This window comes from Myxocyprinus asiaticus, chromosome 35 (genome assembly GCF_019703515.2).
Source record: "Myxocyprinus asiaticus isolate MX2 ecotype Aquarium Trade chromosome 35, UBuf_Myxa_2, whole genome shotgun sequence".
Taxonomy (NCBI): domain Eukaryota; kingdom Metazoa; phylum Chordata; class Actinopteri; order Cypriniformes; family Catostomidae; genus Myxocyprinus; species Myxocyprinus asiaticus.
The window spans coordinates 10,639,142-10,656,278 of NC_059378.1; the positions used below are offsets into that span (position 1 = coordinate 10,639,142).

The window sequence follows — 17,137 nt, forward strand, 5'->3', positions numbered from 1 at the left end:
TGTCCGTACAGGTAGTGGGAATGCACTGGTAAGGAAAAGACTGAATCAAATTAGTAAATTCATATTTTCAGTACATGTTCTTTTTTGTTTCACAATTCAGGTGACATAATTAAGTTTTAATACCCTATAATCTCACATACTAAATATCTACTTAATAAAACACATAAAGAGAGAACATTTAAAAAAGTGACCATTTAAATGTGATTCTCAGTTTATACAGTTATTCCAGTTTTAGTATTCAAGTAGTCAGAAAAGATAATGGACCATTCATTAAAGGAATATCCCGGGTTCAATACAAGTTCAGCTGAGTCCACAGCATTTGTGGCATAATGTTGATTACCACAAAAATAATTTCGACATGTCTCTTCTTTTCTTTAAAAAAAACAAAAATCTGGTTTAGAGTGAGGCACTTACAATAGAGGTGAATGGGGCCAATCAGTAAATGTTACAATATTGTTTCAAAAGTATAGCCACACGATGTAAACAATATCCGTGTTAACACAATTTTAGCTTGACAAAACAGCTTACTAACCTTTTCTGTAAAGATATATCCAATATTGCAATTTCATTGCCATAACGACGTAACGCCATAAACCCAAAAACAACCATAAAACGATGATTTAAACAACTTTACAGCTTAAACAATACATATGTTTTAAGAGAAGAATTAATGTAAGTGCTTTTATATAAGCTTCGCCTTTCTGCCTTAAACCCTCCAAAATTTGGCCCCCTTCACTTCCATTGTACAAACCCAATTCAGAATAAGTTGGGACAGTATGATTAAAATGCTAATAAAAACAAAAAGGAGTGATTTGTAAATTATATTCACCCTTTGCTATATTGAAAACACTACAACTAAATATCATATGATGTTTTACCTGGTGAATTTCATTTTTTCTTTTTTGAAAATGTACAGTAATTTAAAATCAGATGATTGCAACACACTCCAAAAAAGTTGGGACATTCGAGTGTTACCACTGTGAAACATCACCATTTCTTCTAATAACACTTATTAAGCATTTAGGCACTGAAGACACAAGTTTGTTAAGTTTAAAAAGTGGAATTTTCCCCCATTCATCCATTATACAGGTCTTCAGCAGCACAATTGTATGGGGTCTTCTTAATGCACCACACATTCTCAATTGGAGATGGTCAGGACTGCAGGCAGGCCAATCTAGCACCCACACTCTCTGTTTATTTGGCCAGTATGTAGTTTGACGTTGTCCTACTGAAAATTTCAGGACGTCCCTGGAAAAGACGGTGCTGGATGGCAGTATATGCTGCTCCAGAATTTTTACATATCTGTTTGCATTAATGATGCCCTCACAGATGTGCGAGATACCCATGCCATGGGCACTGACACACCCCTGGCCAATACAGACACTGGCTTTTGGACCTGGCGCTGATAACAGCTTGGATGGTCCTTTCCTCTTTGGCCTGGAGAACACGATGGCTGTGTTTTTAAAATAAAAATATTGATATGTGGACTTATCGGACCAAAAAACACGGTTCCACTGTTCTTCTTTCCATCTAAGATGAGACCGAGCCCAGAGAAGTCGGCAGCGCTTCTGGACAGTGTTGATGTAGGGCTTCTGCTTTGCATAGTGAAGTCTTAACTTGCATCTGTGGATGCAGTGGCGAATAGTGTTGACTAACAAAGGTTTACTAAAGTAATCCCAAGCCCATGTTCATGATATCCATTACAGATGAATTATGTTTTTTAAGCAGTGATGTCTGAGAGATCAGAGATCACACGCATTCAGAAGTGGTTTTCGTCTTACTCTTTACACATCGAGATTTGACCAGATTCTCTGTGACTCAAGATGGCACTGAGTATGGCTGCTGCGTTGCGAGCTCCGACACAACATTGTAGTTTTTTGTTTGTTTTGTTTACAATTCTTATGTTTTTTGTCTTGGATGTTGTCTGCCTTATTGTCTACGACAGACAAACATTTTTGGACATTGGTTCTGCAATTGCACACCGTAAACCGTACTTCAAATTCCTCAATGCCGACCCGCTGTTTACAAACACGGCAGCGGAGCCCTTTGTCTGGGCAGCCCAGCCGCGGAAACGCAGAAGGAAAAGGGGAAGTAGAGCTGGCATTCTCATCAGAGTAAGACGTCATGCAAATCGACACCCTCTACCCAGTATTCAACTGGTAAATGTTCAGTCTCTTGACAACAATCTCTGCAAGCTGAGAGCGCGGATCTCTTTCCAACAAGAGACGAGGGACTGCTGCATTATCTGCCTTAAGAGAAACTTGGATGTCTGCAGAGATTCCAGACTCAGCCATCGAATCCGCGGGGTTCTCCGTGCACCGAGCGGACAGAGAGAAACACCTCTCAGGTAAAAGCAGAGGTGGTGTTGTATGTTTTATGATCAACAAATCCTGGTGTGATCAGAGGAACGTACATTCTATCTAGTCTTTCTGCTCTCCTGATCTGGAATTTCTCATGCTTCTGTGTCGACCATTCTGGCTACCGAGGGAATTCACAGCGGTCATTATCACTGCTTTGTACATCCCCACACAAGCCGACACAGACCGGGCACTCAAGGAAGGGGTTAATAAGCAAGCAGGAAACCACGCACCCTGAGGCTGCGTTCATTGTGACTGGGGACTTTAACAAAGCCAACTTCAAGTCAATAGCACTGAAATACTACCAACACATCAGTTTCAACACATGAGGGGACCGGGCTTTGGACCACTGCTACTCTCCCTTCCGGGATGGCTACAAATCCCTCCCCCGCCCACCATCTGGCAAATCGGACCACTCTTCCATTCTGCTTCTGCCCGCTTACAGGCAGAAACTGAAACAGGAATCACCCACCCTCAGAACGATCCAGTGCTGGTCAGACCAATCAGACTCTACGCTACAAGACTGTTTTGATCACGTGGCCTGGGAGATGTTCCAGTCCGCCTCTGATGACGACATCGAGTTATACACTGATAGCGTAATGTGTTTCATCAGAAAGTGCATTGAGGATGTTGTTCCGACCAAAACAATACGGATCTACCCCAACCAGAAACCTTGGATTAATAGCGATGTTCGCACAGCACTTGATGCGCGGACCTCCGCTTTTAATTCCAGGAACGCGGAGGAGCATAAACAAGCCATTTATGTCCTCCGCAAAACTATCAGAGCAGCAAAACGCCAGTACAGGAACAAGACTGAAGGACAGTTTAACACCACAGACTCTAGAAGCATGTGGCAGGGAATTAATATCATCACAGACTTTAAAGGGAATAAAAACTCCGCCGTGAACACCGCTGCCTCTCTCCCGGATGAGCTAAATACTTTTTATGCTCGGTTCGAGGGAAATATCACCGCCCTTGCGGAGAGAGCTCTCGTGGCCGAGGCTACAGAGGTTAGTTCACTCTCCGTCTCTGTAGCAGATTGTAACGTCTGTGTAAGATCAGTGATGGTTAATTACACTTTGTTTAAAAAAAACTCTTTTAGCCTTTTGACATTTGCATATAAATTACTGACCTGGCCTCCGCGTTTACATTTATATGGGTGCTAAATTGCAGATGGTCTTTATCACTATCAAAAGGATGCTAAAACAGGTCACCTCTGGAGTGTCTCCATCAAGCTTCAAACACATTCCACAGAAAGGGGGGTGACCCCCCGTGCCAGGCACCAGAGCAGTTGTCTGTCTCCAGTAATTCCAATACACGTCACACACACACCTAAAGACATTTTCTCTATTTAGGCCATAGTAAGCAGTTATAAATGTATCTGCTATATGCATGTGTTGTATGTATATTCCCCTATCATATTAACTTAGTTAAAACCCTTGTATTAGTTAGACGTTAAATGCCTATATTCAAGTGTATGAGTGTATCTCTGCTTTAATATCGTCTGGAGGTTACCTTCTTGGTATCAAAATGATCTTCTCTTTATTTCTCACACAATAATGTACACCATGTGATCGTGAAATGCATCGAACAATTCTTACTATGTGTTGAATTAAAAGCTGCGCTAGCGGTCCAGATCAGCAATAAAATGCGAATGGGCCATAAACGGAGACAAAGGATGTCTCTCCCGCTCAAAATGCATGCCTCTGATTGGCCACTCCACCCACAAAATGGGTGCGGCAATGAACTATCAAAACTCCAGAACGCAGACTAATCATCGCTCAAAAACTCTTCTTCTTGAGACCAACACACTCCAAAAACTCTCCTCTTGAGTTTAACCTTCTGGCAGTGTTTACCTTCAAGTAACTTTGTGGATTTCCTGTGGACTTATTCAACTCACTCCTAAAGAAATCGTCGAGAACCTCGTCTACCGCATCAAGACTCTTATTCAGCAACAAACCAATGCAAGTAACCATTTACAACTGATTAGATGCGCGTTTAAGTTTGAACCCCTTTTAAGGTGAATTGTGCCTCTGATGATTCTCATTTAGGTTGTGGTTAACTGATGTGAAATACTGCCTTCTTTGCTCTCTCTATCTCCTTTCCTTACTTTCCTTCATTCTATATATGTATGTTTTGCTTAGTTTGTTTGTATGTTAGTTATAGGTTCATTTATTAAATCCCTTATATTCACAATTGATTGTCTCTGTGTTCCGCTCACAATTCAAAGTCACTGAATGTTGCTCCTTGCTACATGCTAAACTACTGCTAGCACTGTATAAGTAGGAAGGCTATCGTTCCTTGGCCAGGAAAGTAATCTTCCTAGAATTGATAAATAATTATATTGTCTGCTCGGTTGACGGACAGATCAAGTAATTGTAATGTCGATTCTGCTACAGTTAATTCTAAGATCTAATCTAAATATTTATTATTAATTATAACCAGTTATAATTAATTATAAATAATTCCCTTTTTAAGCTAATTTGCTACAAGATGTAACCCGATCCTTCCGAAGGGTGAATATCCGTAAAGCCGCGGGTCCAGACAGCATTCCGGGCCGCGTCATCAGAGCGTGCACGAACCAATTGGCTGGTGTTTTTATGGACATTTTCAACCTTTCCCTCTCCTTGTCTGTGGTCCCCACATGCTTAAAAACGTACACCATTGTGGCTGTACCAAAGCAATCCAAAATCACTTGTTTAAGTGATTGGTGTCCTGTTGCTCTGACCCCCATCATCAGCAAATGCTTTGAGAGGCTAATCAGAGATTACATCTGCTCTGTGCTGCCTCCCTCACTGGACCCATTGCAGTTTACTTACCGCAAAAACCGCTCCACTGATGAAGCCATTGCATCTACACTACACACTGCTCTCTCCCACCTGGAAAAAAGGAACACTTATGTGAGAATGCTGTTTGTAGACTACAGCTCAGCATTCAACACCATAGTGCCATCCAAGCTTGATGTGAAACTCCGGGCTTAAACAGCTCGCTGTGCAGCTGGATCCAGGACTTCCTGTCAAGCAGACACCAGGTGGTTAGAATGGGCAGTAACATCTCCTCATCACTGACCCTCAACACTGGAGCCCCACAGGGCTGTATTCTCAGCCCACTCCTGTATTCCCTGTACACACATGATTGTGCGGCAACACATAGCTCCAATGCCATCATTAAGTTTGCTGATGATACGACGGTGGTAGGTCTGATCACTGACAATGATGAAACAGCCTAAAGAGAGGAGGTGCACACTCTGACACGCTGGTGTCAGGAGCACAACCTCTCACTCAATGTCAGTAAGACAAATGAGCTTGAGGTGGACTTCAGGAGAAGAGAAAGAGAACACAGCCCCATCACCATCAATGGATCACCGGTAGAGAGAGTCAGCAGCTTCAAGTTCCTCGTTGTCCACATCACTGAGGAACTCGCATGGTCTGTCCACACTGAGGCCGTTGTGAAGAAGGTTCATCAGCGCCTCTTCTTCCTGAGATGGCTGAGGAAGTTTGGAATGAACCGCCACATCCCCACACAGTTCTAAACCAACACTGTAGAGAACATCCTGACTGGCTGCATCTCTGCCTGGTATGGCAATAGCACAACCCACAAACGCAAAGCCCTGCAAAGGGTTGTGCGAATTGCCAGACATATCATCGGAGGTGAGCTTCCCTCCCTCCAGGACATATATACCAGGTGGTGTGTGAAAAAAGCTCGGAGGATCATCAGAGACTCCAGCCACCCGAGCCATGGGCTGCTCTCACTGCTACTCACCGCCTGCCTGGCGGTATCGCAGCACCAGGACCCGCACCAGCCGACTTCATGACAGCTTCTTCCCCCAAGCAATCAGACTTTTCAACTCTTGATCTCTCACGATCAATATACATCAGCACTGCACTTTATTAATCCTATTATCTCACACTGGACTGTCATAAATTATATTCTCTATTAACAACACACTGGCAACTGACTATCAACCGACAGCCTGAATGTCAATACAGTACAATACAACCTACTGTACATTTTATATATACTATATATACTATTTTTTATTGTATAATGTGTATTCTATATTGTGTGTATTGTATACTGTACGTTGTATGTTATTATTTGTATATTGTGTTCTGTGTAATTATGTGTATATTAGATTTTAAATTGTGTTATGTAAATCTGATGTTTATTGTAAATTGGTATATGTCTCATCAATGTAAGCGCAGTGTAGTTCTAGCGGGAAGACTAGCAGTTGTACATCATCGCACCATTAGTTAGTGTGCTAACATGGCAACCTCCATCACCCCACCACCACCAGTTGAGTCCCGTCCTGCACAGGGGTAGGCTCCTCGCCCCTGCCTCCTATCTCCGGCAGGATATGACGGTTCAGAGTACAACTTCTTCGGACCGCCAGACAGGGCTTACGCCAAAGAGAGACATTACATTTCTGTTTTACATTCATCAAATAAATGTCATCTTAAATTTCACTCAAGTCTGCAAGTCTTGCTGATAGAACTGTCATGACTGCTATGTTGCTCAGAACTGCACCCAAGAATTTCACACACTATTGCACTTGTGTATATGGTTGTGTGACAATAAAAGTGATTTGATTTGATTTGATTTGATTTGGAGATTCCTTTGCACTGTAAAGGGTGAAATGCCCAAAATCCTTCCAATTTGTCATTTGAAATTACTGTACATAAAAACAAACAAACAATGAAATTCACAAGGTAAACCATCATATAATGTTTAGTTGCAGTGCTTTCAATATAGCAAAGGGTGAATATAATTTACAAATCACTTTTTGTTTTTATTAGCATTTTTCATACTGTCCCAACTTTTTCGGAATTGGGGTTATAAGTGCCTCACTGTAACCTCAATTTTTGCTTCTTTTTAAAAAAGTAGGGACATGTCAAAATAAATTTTTGTGGTAATTAACATTGTCACAAATGCTATTGATTGCGCTTAACTTGTATTGAACCCGGAATATTCCTTTAAGTAAATAATATAAATCTTTCTTTATCAAAAAACCTGAAATGTGAAAAACCCTAACACTGTGTCTACACTCGAAGCGACAGACTTCTTTAGGTTGTCTACACTGAAAGCACTGAAGTGGCACATTATCTGAGTACAGGGGAACCCAGGGGCTGACAAATAGCAAAATTATGTTTGATTTCATATATACTAATGTTTAATGAAGTGTGTAAATGAGTGTAAATTGGTACTTAATACACTTAAAATTAGATTTTCATCAAAACATGATGAAAATCCAAAAGTAACACATCCAAAAGTAATCAGATTAGATTACCTAAAAGTGCAATTTAAAATATTGTTACTTATTACAATTTTAGTTGTCATATGTAATCAGTACCAGATTACATTTCAAAATTAATCTACCCAACACTGTTCATTGGCAAAAAAGTTTACTTTGAATGGGCTATTTTAGAATAGAGAAAAATGTTACACACAATTTTATTTCAGCCATGAAAATATCAAGATTTAGCTTGTTAATGTGGGTATGACATATTGACAGGATATTGGTCTTGGAGGACTAGATCTGCTATGCTGCTGCAGAGCAAGTATGGAGACTTGCTGTTGCTAGAACATACAAAGACATAATGATTTAAGCATATGGACAAGCTGCTGCTGCACAATTAGAAAAACACAAAACAGGCTGCATCAGACATGCATGACATGCTGCAGTACAATTAGTCATAAATACAATCCCCCTAAAAAGCAGGACAAACAAATAACACATAACACAACCCGCAAACAAGCAGATCTACCACCAAGACTTGTGTACTGCTGCTGCTCCGAAGAGCCATGTGCACTGAGTGTATGCTAGCTAGGTGTGCCTTGGACTGCTTGGCCGAATGGCATAGTGCTAATGAACTAAATATCTGTGTGCCTAGGCATGCTTTGCCAAAAGACTTAAACAGCTAAGGACCTGACTCATAATGTGTATCTGGACCAAGAAAGCCGATTATTTAACCAATTTAATTAGCCAAGCTATGTGTAGGTTTAAACTTATGACTAAAGAAAGCGATGTGTGCCAGTGCCTGATTTGGTTACGGCTTACCTTCACAAAGACGCACTTCTATGTTTTTAGGCCAAAGCAGACCTTACCGTGCAAGCTGATAGAATAAAAAGCTCCAGCAACCAACTGAGCATACAGCATTTTCAGAGAAAACTCTCGCAGCGAGCTGCAGTGAAACCAACTTGCAAACTGAGCAAATTTAAATGTGAAGCAAAGAGAGAGTACGCAGGTTGATTGGCTACCTGATTACGTGACAAAGGATCTATCAGCTTACGCCATGTTAGCCGACTGGCTTGACATATCACATGTAAGCAAGCTGATTGGCTAACAGACAAGTTTAAAGAGCCTATCAGCTTGTGCCAATTAGAGTTTCATGCCTGAACTTAATCATTTAATAAAATAAATTCAATTTATTTCAGAGGGGGAAAAATATTTGGGGGGAGTAGCGGTTTAGACAGTTCCATTGATTATGCAGTTTTGTTCCGTCCAGTGTAGACACAGTGTAACTAACCTCTAGCTCACTCTCCTTTAGTTGAGAGGCTGCAGTCAAGAGCTTACCTGTTAGTGTAAGTGCAGTGATTAGTAAAAGCAAGTTAGCAAGAGTAAGTCCTTACAGCTGAGGGGTCTAGTCTCTGCTGGGCCGGAGCACCGGCTGCTGAACCACAGAGACACAGAGGGGAGAAAACATGCAGGGAGTTAGGGGATGCAAACTGTTTGGGCATGAATAGACTTGGTGTTTGTCTTTTTTGTTTTATCAATTCTAACAGTGCTGTTAATATTAGTTATGTAAAACACAGTCATGCTTTCACAGTCAATAAGCGTACATTATTTGCACTTGCAGCAAGTAGTGTTTTAAGGTTTTTAAAACTTTTTGATGCCAAGGTCCCCCAAATATGATGAACCCATTGTGAGAGCTTTCTAAAAAAGCTATAAATAAGGCAGCTATGTATTTTTATGAACAAAGACCCATTTATAATAAGTGAGAAAAATAGTAGTGGTCGACCGATATACTGGCCGATATTCAGAATTTTTTAATTATCAGCATCGGAAGATAAATTTTCCCATATGGCCGATTTTATTCTTAGGGCTGCGAGGGCGCTGGGAATCGCCTGCTTGCATGTTAAGCGTCTGAGACATGTAAACGACAAATCACAGTTTTTTTTGTTTTGCTACAAGCCATTGTGTTACTACAAGAACAGACTGGTGTGCAACACAGTCTCATTTAAATGGTCTGCACATCAGAGCCGCGATAGACACGCCTGAGCTCATTAAGTTAAAGTGCTCCCGTGTTTCTCTCTCTCTCTCTCTAGTTCCCTGTAACTGTTATCTGTCTTGTCTAATGATAAAAAGGCAAATATCAATATCATACTTCTATCATTTACTGCCTGGAAATATGTGGATGTCTCGTTTAAACAGATGTATTCATGAACCTCATGAAAATCCAGCCGTTTCTTCCCGTAGAGTGCTCTTCTAATATCTTCCTCTGAAGCGCATATCCAAAACAGCCAAAATCAAAACTTCAGGATCAGGATCAAAAGTTCCTCTAATTCACAAATCATGATGGTCAGTTCATGACAATCCAAGCAAGTGATTCAGCCCATCTACCATTTAAAATACAATTTTATTTTTTAAAGATGATTTTTTACAAAGTTAAGGTTTTGTGTAAATTTGAGTAAATATAGTGCTAAATAAGAGTTTATTTATTTATTTTTTTAATAAATTTTATGTTTATTTTACACTATATTAAATTGTGTGATATATTAGCATTGTATCAGCCTATCGGTCACCCTGCTCTCTGGATATCAGCATTGGCCATTAAAAAACCCATATCGGTCGACCACTAAAAAATAGTAAGCATGATATACTAAAGGCATGTTGTTTGCAAAATTAAAACATTGCCTTATATTGCCATTGTACAAAAACCAAAAGAAAAGATTAAAATACTCTCTGGAAAATATTTACCAAGCATTAAGTTTAAAGTGTGTCTTTTTTCTACCAACTATTAATGTTAGATATATACATTTGAAGAGAATCAACACAAATTAAATTACTCTTAAAAGTATGAACAGTACGTTGAAAAGAAAGAGAGATGAACACTTTGAAATAAATAAGAAATATTTTGTTACATTATATACCATCCAACTATATGCAAAACTATATTATTTTTATTACAACTGTCAATAGAATAAAATCATATTTAGTCTAATGATTTCCGTCTTTGTCTAAAAGCAGAGTAAAACAGAAATAATGTAAAATTCAATAAATGTTAATTTTTTTTTCTTCACTTTTTTTCCACCAAAAAAAAAAAAAAGAAATTTTTCCACAAAATAAGTGTAATTTTTCACAGAGCCCAGTTTGAAAACCCCTGTTATAAGATATACCGTTAACTGAAGGCAGTCATTGTTAGTAATGTACTGCACCCATTGCAACATGCTAATGGCAATGCTGAACTCATTTCAGCCCTGTAAAACAGCCAATCCCCATTTCTACCTTCTGGCTGCAGCTGTTTTTTGGGCACAGCAACCATGGAGGAGGGAATGGACATGGTGTTGAGGCGGAAGCCAGCAGGAAGAGTCTCTATGGACCCTGGCATCATACCCAAGCACTGGCCGTCTCTTTGCCTGAAGCGCTTACGCCACGATGGAGACCTTCGGAATGACTTGTCATCACACTGTTGTAAAGGATTAAAAGGGTTGAGATATTATTCAAAACTATGACTGCACCAACACTGGTGTTTTTTAGTGAATATTACAACACTACTTTAAGTAAACTTTAAGGCAGCTTTAATTAAACAGAACTTGATATACAGTAAAAGCGTCATCTGATATTGTTGTCTTGGCTTCTTCAAGAATGGTCTGGTCGCAGACATGCAATCTCAGCTCACATGCACTATCAGCTAATTAATTACAGTAATGTGGTATCTACTGCCATATACAAGTAACCTGTAGTTCCTTGTAGGCCATTTTCGAATCATGTTTCAAGCTGAATCCTCCATTGAGATATATTTAAATCTCAAGCCATTTTTTTTCTTACAATAGATATTTGTACATGTTTTTTGGGGGGGGGGATTTTCTCCCCTTTTCTCCCCAATTTGGCATGCCCAATTCCCAATGCGCTCTAAGTCCTCATGGTGGCGTAGTGACTCGCCTCAATCTAGGTGGCAGGGGATGAATCTCAGTTGCCTCCGCGTCTGAGACAGTCAATCCGAGCATCTTATCATGTGGCTTGTCGAGCGCGTTACCGCAGAGACTTAGCGCGTGTGGAGGCTCACGCTATTCTCCTCGGCATCCACGCACAACTCACCACGCGCCCCACCAAGCACGAGAACCACATTATGGCAACCCACCCTAGCAACTGGGCCAACTGGTTGCTTAGGAAGCCTGACTGGAGTCACTCAGCACACCCTGGATTCGAACTTGCGACTCCAGGTGTGGTAGTCAGGGTCTTTACTTGCTGAGCTACCCAGGCCCTCAATAAAATGCCTTTTTATAAAATTCTGCAAATGACTTTGATTGGTCCATCCTGACCAGCGCTGATAGAAGTAACAAGTAAAACATGACAGTGATGTTCTGAGTGCCTCTATATGCTGCATTAGCAGTGGTCTGGATGATAATTTGCACCTCAATTATTATTGCCCCATTCAAAATGCACATGTTAGCAGCAAAACTCTATTGGGCTTCTAGTGACCTGGAAAATTGCATGACATCTGAAATCCAAACTAGAATTCAAAATTTCACCTACCTCTTCCTGGCGCCGGTCCGTTCCCAATGCCAAGAGATTATTGAACTCCCTCTCCATAATCTGCCTGGCCTGGAAGATACATCAGACATACAAGACTTTGGAACGGCACTCAGTATGCTGGACAACCATGTCAACTGAGTGAGTCTGAGCGAGTTTGAGCGAGTTTGATACCAGAACATCAAAAAAGTGCTCTCCTAGAATGGCAACCAGGTATGGTATTCACCAGCTCATCACTGATGGCTTTACACCTTTGTTTGAACATTATCTGTGTAACTCTCACCTGGGTGTTCTGCATAGGGATCTGTAGAATGAGGGCCAAGCTGCTGAAGTCGAAAGTCTCATCTAGGGCGATTAGAGCTCCATGCACCCCACTCTCCAGCAGGTTATTACTGTACTCCTTCAAACCGATGTTCTGTATCCACTGCATTACATGATCATTGGTCCACACCAGGGTATCTGGGAGTGCAAAACGGTAGAATAATTTGATATTACCTTTTCAAGACACTTTCTTCAAAACATGACATCAGTTGCTTTCACATTAAGCTGCTTCAAAATACTTACATTATACTCTGTGCAGTAAACATCAATGAAGCAAATCTTCGAAGGAGACTGTGTTTACAACTGTACCACTTCGAAATATCTGTGTTTAGGTAACAGTATTATGTGCAGTGTGATCATTTTGCACAGCTGGCTGGCCTACTTTCTCTTTGTACAATTCTGTGCGCAATGTGCTTAAGTGTGTGTATGTCTTAAGCAGTTGGTGCGTGTGCCTTTAGTGAAGAAGATGAAAGATATTAAAAAGCTGTGACAGCTGTGTCAAGTTCATGTGTTATGATAAAGTTCAGCCGGGCGCCGTCCCATTAAATGGATTTGACACTAAAAAAGCACAGCTGTTGACCTCACACATTCCTGTCCTCAAAATGTGGTTTACAGGTATGGCCACTAGATAGTGCTATTCCCTTCATAACCTACTGTGGTAGTAATCAATCCAGTGTAATCATAATTTGCTCATAGGAAGATGAGCTCTAAAATTATTGTGTCTGCTGAGTCACCTTTGATGTCATGTTGGAAATTTTCTCTTCTTCGTTCTAACTCTTTCCTATCGTAGTTCAGCCTCTTCAAGCACATTATGCCATAGTGCAAACTAGCCCTGCAAAACAACAAAACAAACAGTAAGCAAAACAAAAGTAAAACAAAACAAAACAAAAAGTAATGCAAAACAAAAGCAAAACAAAAAACGAAACAAAAAACAAAATGAAACCAAAACAAAATTAAATAAAACAAAACAAAAAGTAAAGCAAAACAAACAAACAATCAAAAACAAAAAACAAAGGAAAAATAAATAAATAAATAAAACATGAGACAAAACAAAAAACAAAACAAAAAAAGGCAAAGCAAAATAAAAATCAAAAACAAATCACAAAACCGAAAAAAATAAAATAAAAATTAATAAAAATAAAATACAACAAAACACAAAATAAAAAAAACATAAAAAAATTATTGAGTATTAATAAGAGTATTATTCTTCAAAACATGAAAGTAAGCCTATCTATTATTAATAAGTAATTTTTTAGCAACTATGGTTATTGTTTACCGATGGAAGCTGTCCACCATTTTTAGGTGTGTTCGCAGGTCTTTTTTAGTCAGGTGGTCCAGCATACGAGCATCCACCAGGCACTCCATGAAGTAGCTGCGGTACTGAGGTAGGCCCAGACTGGGAAGCCACTCATTCCCAATCCACTCATGGTTCATGTCACCATATGCTAGAGTCTGAGAAATAAAGGACACATTATATGCTATTAACTGGGTCTTAAGTGGGTTTATTAATCTTAAATCATTTATGTAGGCACAATATTCAATCTTACATACAAACTTGCCCACAAACATTATTATCAACATCTATCCTCAATTATTCCACCAAAATCTTTGTATTCCCTGCATACATAACTGCATATTTTCATAAGACATTCATTTGAGCTCTCAACCAATTCCATATGTAGTAAGTTTATAAATTCCTTCTCAGGTTAATCTGTATTGAAAGTATTTATTCCAGAAAAAAAAAGGTTAATGGTGAGGTCAGTGGAAGGCTCTCTGTCGGTCAAAGGCAGCGAGTTCGTCTCACCTGAGCCCAGCTTCCTTCCTCTTTCTCCTGTTAGTCAAACCCCAGAGTGACAGCATGTTAGAGCACATAGGAGACACTGTTAGTAGTATACACTTCCAGTTAAATAACTCACTGAGCTCAGCCAAGTTAGAGTGAATAGAGTGGGACACCGAGAAACAGCAGCAGTGGTTGTTACTAGGAACATTTATAGCAAATGTAGTTGGCAAATACTGTTGACTACAGAACAAAACACAGATACACCCATACTGTAAACATGCAAACATCACACAAAGGTGCACTGTTTGTGTACTGTGCAGGGCATAGGGGGATGGGATGGATTCAGGGGCAGCAGGCTGGGGTTATGAGGGCTGCAGAAGTGTGGCATATGCATGGCACTGCGGGCACAAGAGAGTCACACAGATGGACGAACCATTTTGGTGGATGTTGCCATGTTTTCCATCTCCTCGTGAGTCACCCACACATTTCCGGAAGACTGCACACAGAAAAAGAGAGAGACACACACACACACACACACACACACATACACACAAATGGTTTTCTGAAGTCCTGAATGGGACAGCTAATGTTTTTGCTATCTCCAAGCTTTGTAAGGAGAATATTTCACACCAACACTAATTCAAGCCCAAAAAACACAGAGGACGTTACAGCACTGCAGATAAAAGAGATGGCCTCAATTTCTCAAACCAATGAATAAGAAATCAAACAATGTTGGTTTAAACTGAGCAGGGCGAAAGGAGAGAGATGAGGATACGCTCAGAGAAAGTGGGAAAACAGAGGGATCAGTTATTCTTTTTTTCCCTGTTAAATTAATAATTCACTCAAAAAGAAATTTCTGTCATAATTGATTCACCTTCATGTTGTTTCAACAAACCTGTATGACATTCTCTCTTCTGTGAAACACAAACAGTACATTTTTTAAATTAAATGTTTTATTTTTTCTTGCTTGACAGTGTCTTTCCCCCATTCACTTTGATTGTATGGAAAAGAGCTGCCAGGATATTCTTAAAAACTTTTACCCTTTAAGTTCCATAGAAGCAAGAAAGTCATATGTGTTTGGAACAACATGGCTTATATTTGTTTGTAATTTGAGACCGTATGTATAAAAGTGAGTAGTTTAAGGGCAGGGTTCTTACTGTGCGGGAGGTGAGAGGAGCTGACGGACTAGTCAGCGACACCATCTCTTGAATGGCCAGCCTCAGCTTCAACCGATGAAGTGGGTTACTGATACCGATCTCTCTCTGAATTTCTGTATCCGACAGCGCCGACATGATGGCGCCACTCTTCACGTTGGCACGACACGCTGCCACGTACCAAGCTGGCATGCCCACCCACAGCTGGAAGATGTCAAAGGAAAGATTACCAAAATGCATCTTCGTTATCTTCATCATCATCAGAGCGAGTGAGTAATTATCATAATTACTGTCATCCGCATCCCCCTCCCCCTCTGTGATTCGTGTGATTATAATCATGGAGATCATGAGTGCTGTGCTCATTACTGCACTGTGGGAGGGATGATGGTTGCTGATGTCTTTGTACCTCGAGCCAGGAGACCACAGTGGGGCCGTCCCACTGAGCGAAAGGAAGTCCTTTCCTCCTGGCACCCTCCAGCAACTCATGTCTGATAGAAGACAAAGAAAAGTCAGTGCTTAGGGAAAAAATAAACACCTGTATAAATGAAACTCACATCAGTGTGAACACTGGAAGCATAGATTTGTGGTTAAACGATATGGGTTATTCAATGTTCAATGCTGAAGCCAATCTCTATAGAGAAGGGTGGCCGAAATATATGTGTCTTTCTTCAACTTCGGGCACTTTTAGCAGTCTGGACTTCTAGAAAGTAGTATTTATTTGTTCATTTTTGTCATTTTTTCTGAAAGTCATAGAAACTTCCACCTGTGAATTACACCACATCTCAAATTCTATAATTCAGTGGTGGAAATGATGGTGATGGAAATTACATTTTTAACGCTTTTAAAATGGTCAACTGTAAAAGCGTGTAAAAAAATATTGTATCGTACTGTATCATACGATATGACACTACATAAACACATGATACGATATGATGCTACATAAACACATTATAGTGTAATTAAAACAAAGCAGCGCCGCTAAATAATATTGGATTATGTACATATACCGTAAAACCAGAGGTCAGGTTCCTCTAGAGTTTTTTTTTTTTTTTCACCACTACATAACATTGAAAGGAGTTTTTCCTTGCTACAGTCACTTCAGCTTGTTCACAGGGGGCTTTCAAACAACAAAGCATGATTTTCTATAAAGCTGCTTTGAAACTATGTGTATAGTGAAAAGTACTATACAAATATAAATGACTAATGCGTAGACAATATTTTCTCAAGAAAAACTTGTGAGTTCATATTAGTTTTTCTCAATAAAAGAAACAAAATAAATGCAGAGCTGTTGTTTAAGTTACTTAGAGCTCTGCTTTTTGTTGCTAATGTCAGAAACCTTTGTGGCATTTTTTTATTTAAAAGACATTTATGTCAAATTCTTGAATAAGTTTGAGTGAAACATTTGTGGTTTCTCGAAATCTTATTGTATCGTATCGTATCGTGAGGCTATGCATCGTATCGTATTGTGAAATTTGTGTATATACACACACACACACACACACACACGCACACACACACACAGTTATATACATTTTATAAAATATAAAGTATACTAAACATCTTCTGTCTTCAATGTTTTGGTGAATTATGAGTAAATAGTATGTCAATTTAGTTCAGTTCGTTAAATCAATTTGTTTGATTCACCAATTTTGTGTATATACACTAAATGTGTACATAATATGCATTATATAAGCCACCAGTCACCCTGCTATCTAGATATCAACCATTAGAAACCCATATTGTCACACACTGAACTCATGAGACCCTTTAT

The 17,137-nt window shown here is 39.7% G+C and overlaps 1 protein-coding gene across 3 annotated transcripts in view; it reads right to left on the reverse strand.

The window, feature by feature from the left end:
- Positions 1 to 17,137, reverse strand: part of LOC127426134 (liprin-alpha-4-like) — a 164,317-nt gene that overhangs the window by 2,347 nt on the left and 144,833 nt on the right. For 2 of the 3 annotated variants that reach the window (XM_051672693.1, XM_051672691.1), the window contains exons 20-30: positions 15,773 to 15,854; positions 15,370 to 15,570; positions 14,646 to 14,708; positions 14,237 to 14,263; positions 13,709 to 13,884; positions 13,167 to 13,264; positions 12,395 to 12,570; positions 12,115 to 12,183; positions 10,864 to 11,044; positions 8,988 to 9,028; positions 1 to 25 (exon numbers count right to left, since the gene is read on the reverse strand). The exon at positions 1 to 25 is cut by the window's left edge and continues 2,347 nt beyond it. In XM_051672693.1, coding sequence (XP_051528653.1) covers positions 1 to 25; positions 8,988 to 9,028; positions 10,864 to 11,044; positions 12,115 to 12,183; positions 12,395 to 12,570; positions 13,167 to 13,264; positions 13,709 to 13,884; positions 14,237 to 14,263; positions 14,646 to 14,708; positions 15,370 to 15,570; positions 15,773 to 15,854 — 1,139 coding nt within the window. The remainder of the gene's footprint in view (positions 26 to 8,987; positions 9,029 to 10,863; positions 11,045 to 12,114; positions 12,184 to 12,394; positions 12,571 to 13,166; positions 13,265 to 13,708; positions 13,885 to 14,236; positions 14,264 to 14,645; positions 14,709 to 15,369; positions 15,571 to 15,772; positions 15,855 to 17,137) is intronic. The other variant, XM_051672694.1, reaches the window with a different exon arrangement.